The 1,923-nt window shown below is 48.5% G+C and overlaps 1 protein-coding gene across 1 annotated transcript in view; it reads left to right on the top strand.

The window, feature by feature from the left end:
* The first annotated feature begins 207 nt into the window (after window positions 1–207).
* GALNT15 (polypeptide N-acetylgalactosaminyltransferase 15) overlaps window positions 208–1,923 on the top strand; it is a 25,040-nt gene continuing 23,324 nt past the window's right edge. The window contains exons 1-2 of the mRNA XM_035894106.1: window positions 208–233; window positions 1,188–1,733. Coding sequence (XP_035749999.1) covers window positions 208–233; window positions 1,188–1,733 — 572 coding nt within the window. The remainder of the gene's footprint in view (window positions 234–1,187; window positions 1,734–1,923) is intronic.

The raw sequence follows: 1,923 nt of genomic DNA, 5'->3' as shown, positions 1-1,923 counted from the left end.
AAAAAAATGCCACAGTCCATGCCCACTAGCACCCGTGCCAGCAATATTAGCAAACAGACCTCAGAGACTGAGCTCCCCTTTTAATCACAGAAGTGGTTGTTTTCTTTCAGTGTCAGTAGTTGTTGTTCCAGCCCAGGCTTTCTACGTGTTATTCCTGGACTACTGAAAACTTGAAGTGCTGCTTCTCCTGCAATACCAAATTTATGGATGAGGAGACAACTTCAGCCTGCCAGGTGATCATTTGGCATCCTTATGTCAGTGTTAAAATCCCTACAGCTGTAAATATTTATTGAAAATTAAATATACTCATATACTCCAGCTAGTACATTACCATGTGAATAAATCTAACCTTAAATAAATCATGTGCACTCCATCCTTTATTCAGTTTATAAAATTCTTGCTTCTTGCTGTGAGCATTTCTTAGCTTAATACAGCTATTCAGAAGTAGAGCGAGTCGTGGTGTGCCTTGATTTCTTTTATAATACAATGTTTTTCTTCTTATATTTCACCTCTCACAGCTTTTGCAAAGTTTTGATTTGATAGGACAAGAACAGTGAGGGCATTAGGACCAAGAGAAAGACGCACACGTTGCTCTGTATTATGTCTGGCAAAGTGCTTCCTGACTGAGTGCCTGTAGTTAAAGTGTGAAACAAAGTCAGGGACCGACTAGTTCTCATCTGTTGATCACAGTTAACTTGAAGCCTCCGAACGGGGGAGAGCTGTCAGATCTGCTTTCAGAGATGAAGCGCTTCAATCCAGGCAGCAACTGGAAACTTTGAAGACGCAGTAACTGCTCTGGAAGGAAACTATAAGAAATGGAATTTCTTTTTACTTAGAATTTAAAATGGAAAACATCAAAACTTTAGCTACTCTCTTCATCAGCTAAACATGCACTTTGTTAACTAAGCCGGGACTCTATACAATAAAGGATCTACTTTATCTCACTGGATTCATGGTACCTTTTACTACAGTAAGTGCTATATTAATAGGAATGTTAATATTTTGTCTGTAAATAGAGAGGAAAGCATGAAACGGCATCAGTGAAATGTGAGGGGAGCAAAAAAAAAAAAAAAAATCCTCTTGGCAGATAGCGAAAACCAGGGCTTTGCTGCAACCCGAGGACTGGAGTCTGAGAAAGATCCAAGTGATATTTAACATGACCATCTGTATCGTTTTGTCACCAACAGTATGTTCTTGAGGAAGAAGTGCAGATATGGATCACGTAAGCTGCAGTTTCTCTTGTTGTTGCTGATGCTGGGCTTTTTGCTACTGATGGTTACAACGCTGAATCCACCACCCAGCAACCAGAGCAAGGAAGGGACTTTCCAGCCTGTGGAGTTCAACCCGCAGGAAGGGTATCGGATGGGCTTTGCGGAGACCCAAGAGATGCTGGAGAGCCAGGAGGAGAGCCAGCAGTACTACCCTTTGGATGGGCTATCGCCTTTCATCTCCCTGCGGGAGGACGAGTTGATCGCGGCCGTGGGGTCGCCCACCGGCCGAAGGAACCACAGCAAGGCCAGGAGGGGCTATCGCCTGGTGAAGCAGCAGAGCAGGCGGCCGGAGGCGAGGGCAGAGGGGGGCGCGGGGTCCCCGCTCCTCTCCCTTCCCCTGCCGGCTGGGGCCGGGGCTGCTGCGGGGGAGCGGCCGCTCGGCCTGGAAACCCACGGCTTTAACGAAGTGCTCAGCGAGCGGATCCCTCTGCGGAGGGAGCTGCCCGAGGTACGACACCCGTTGTAAGTAAAAACAGCCCGCTTCATCTCCGGGAGAAAACTTCTCCCCCGCCCCGTCGCCGTCCCCCCGCGAACCTCTCCTCCTCCGAACCCCGCGGCTTTCCTACCAAGCCTTCCCCTCCGCTCCGGGATAACGCTTGTCCCCACGCTGCCTCAGGAACACGGCCCCTGCCTCAGAGCCGGCCAAGCTCCC

Source organism: Egretta garzetta, unplaced genomic scaffold (assembly GCF_000687185.1).
Source record: "Egretta garzetta isolate BGI_Z169 unplaced genomic scaffold, ASM68718v1 scaffold94, whole genome shotgun sequence".
Taxonomy (NCBI): domain Eukaryota; kingdom Metazoa; phylum Chordata; class Aves; order Pelecaniformes; family Ardeidae; genus Egretta; species Egretta garzetta.
Note: the sequence above shows the minus strand (reverse complement) of the source record. Positions and strands in the feature narration are given on the sequence as shown.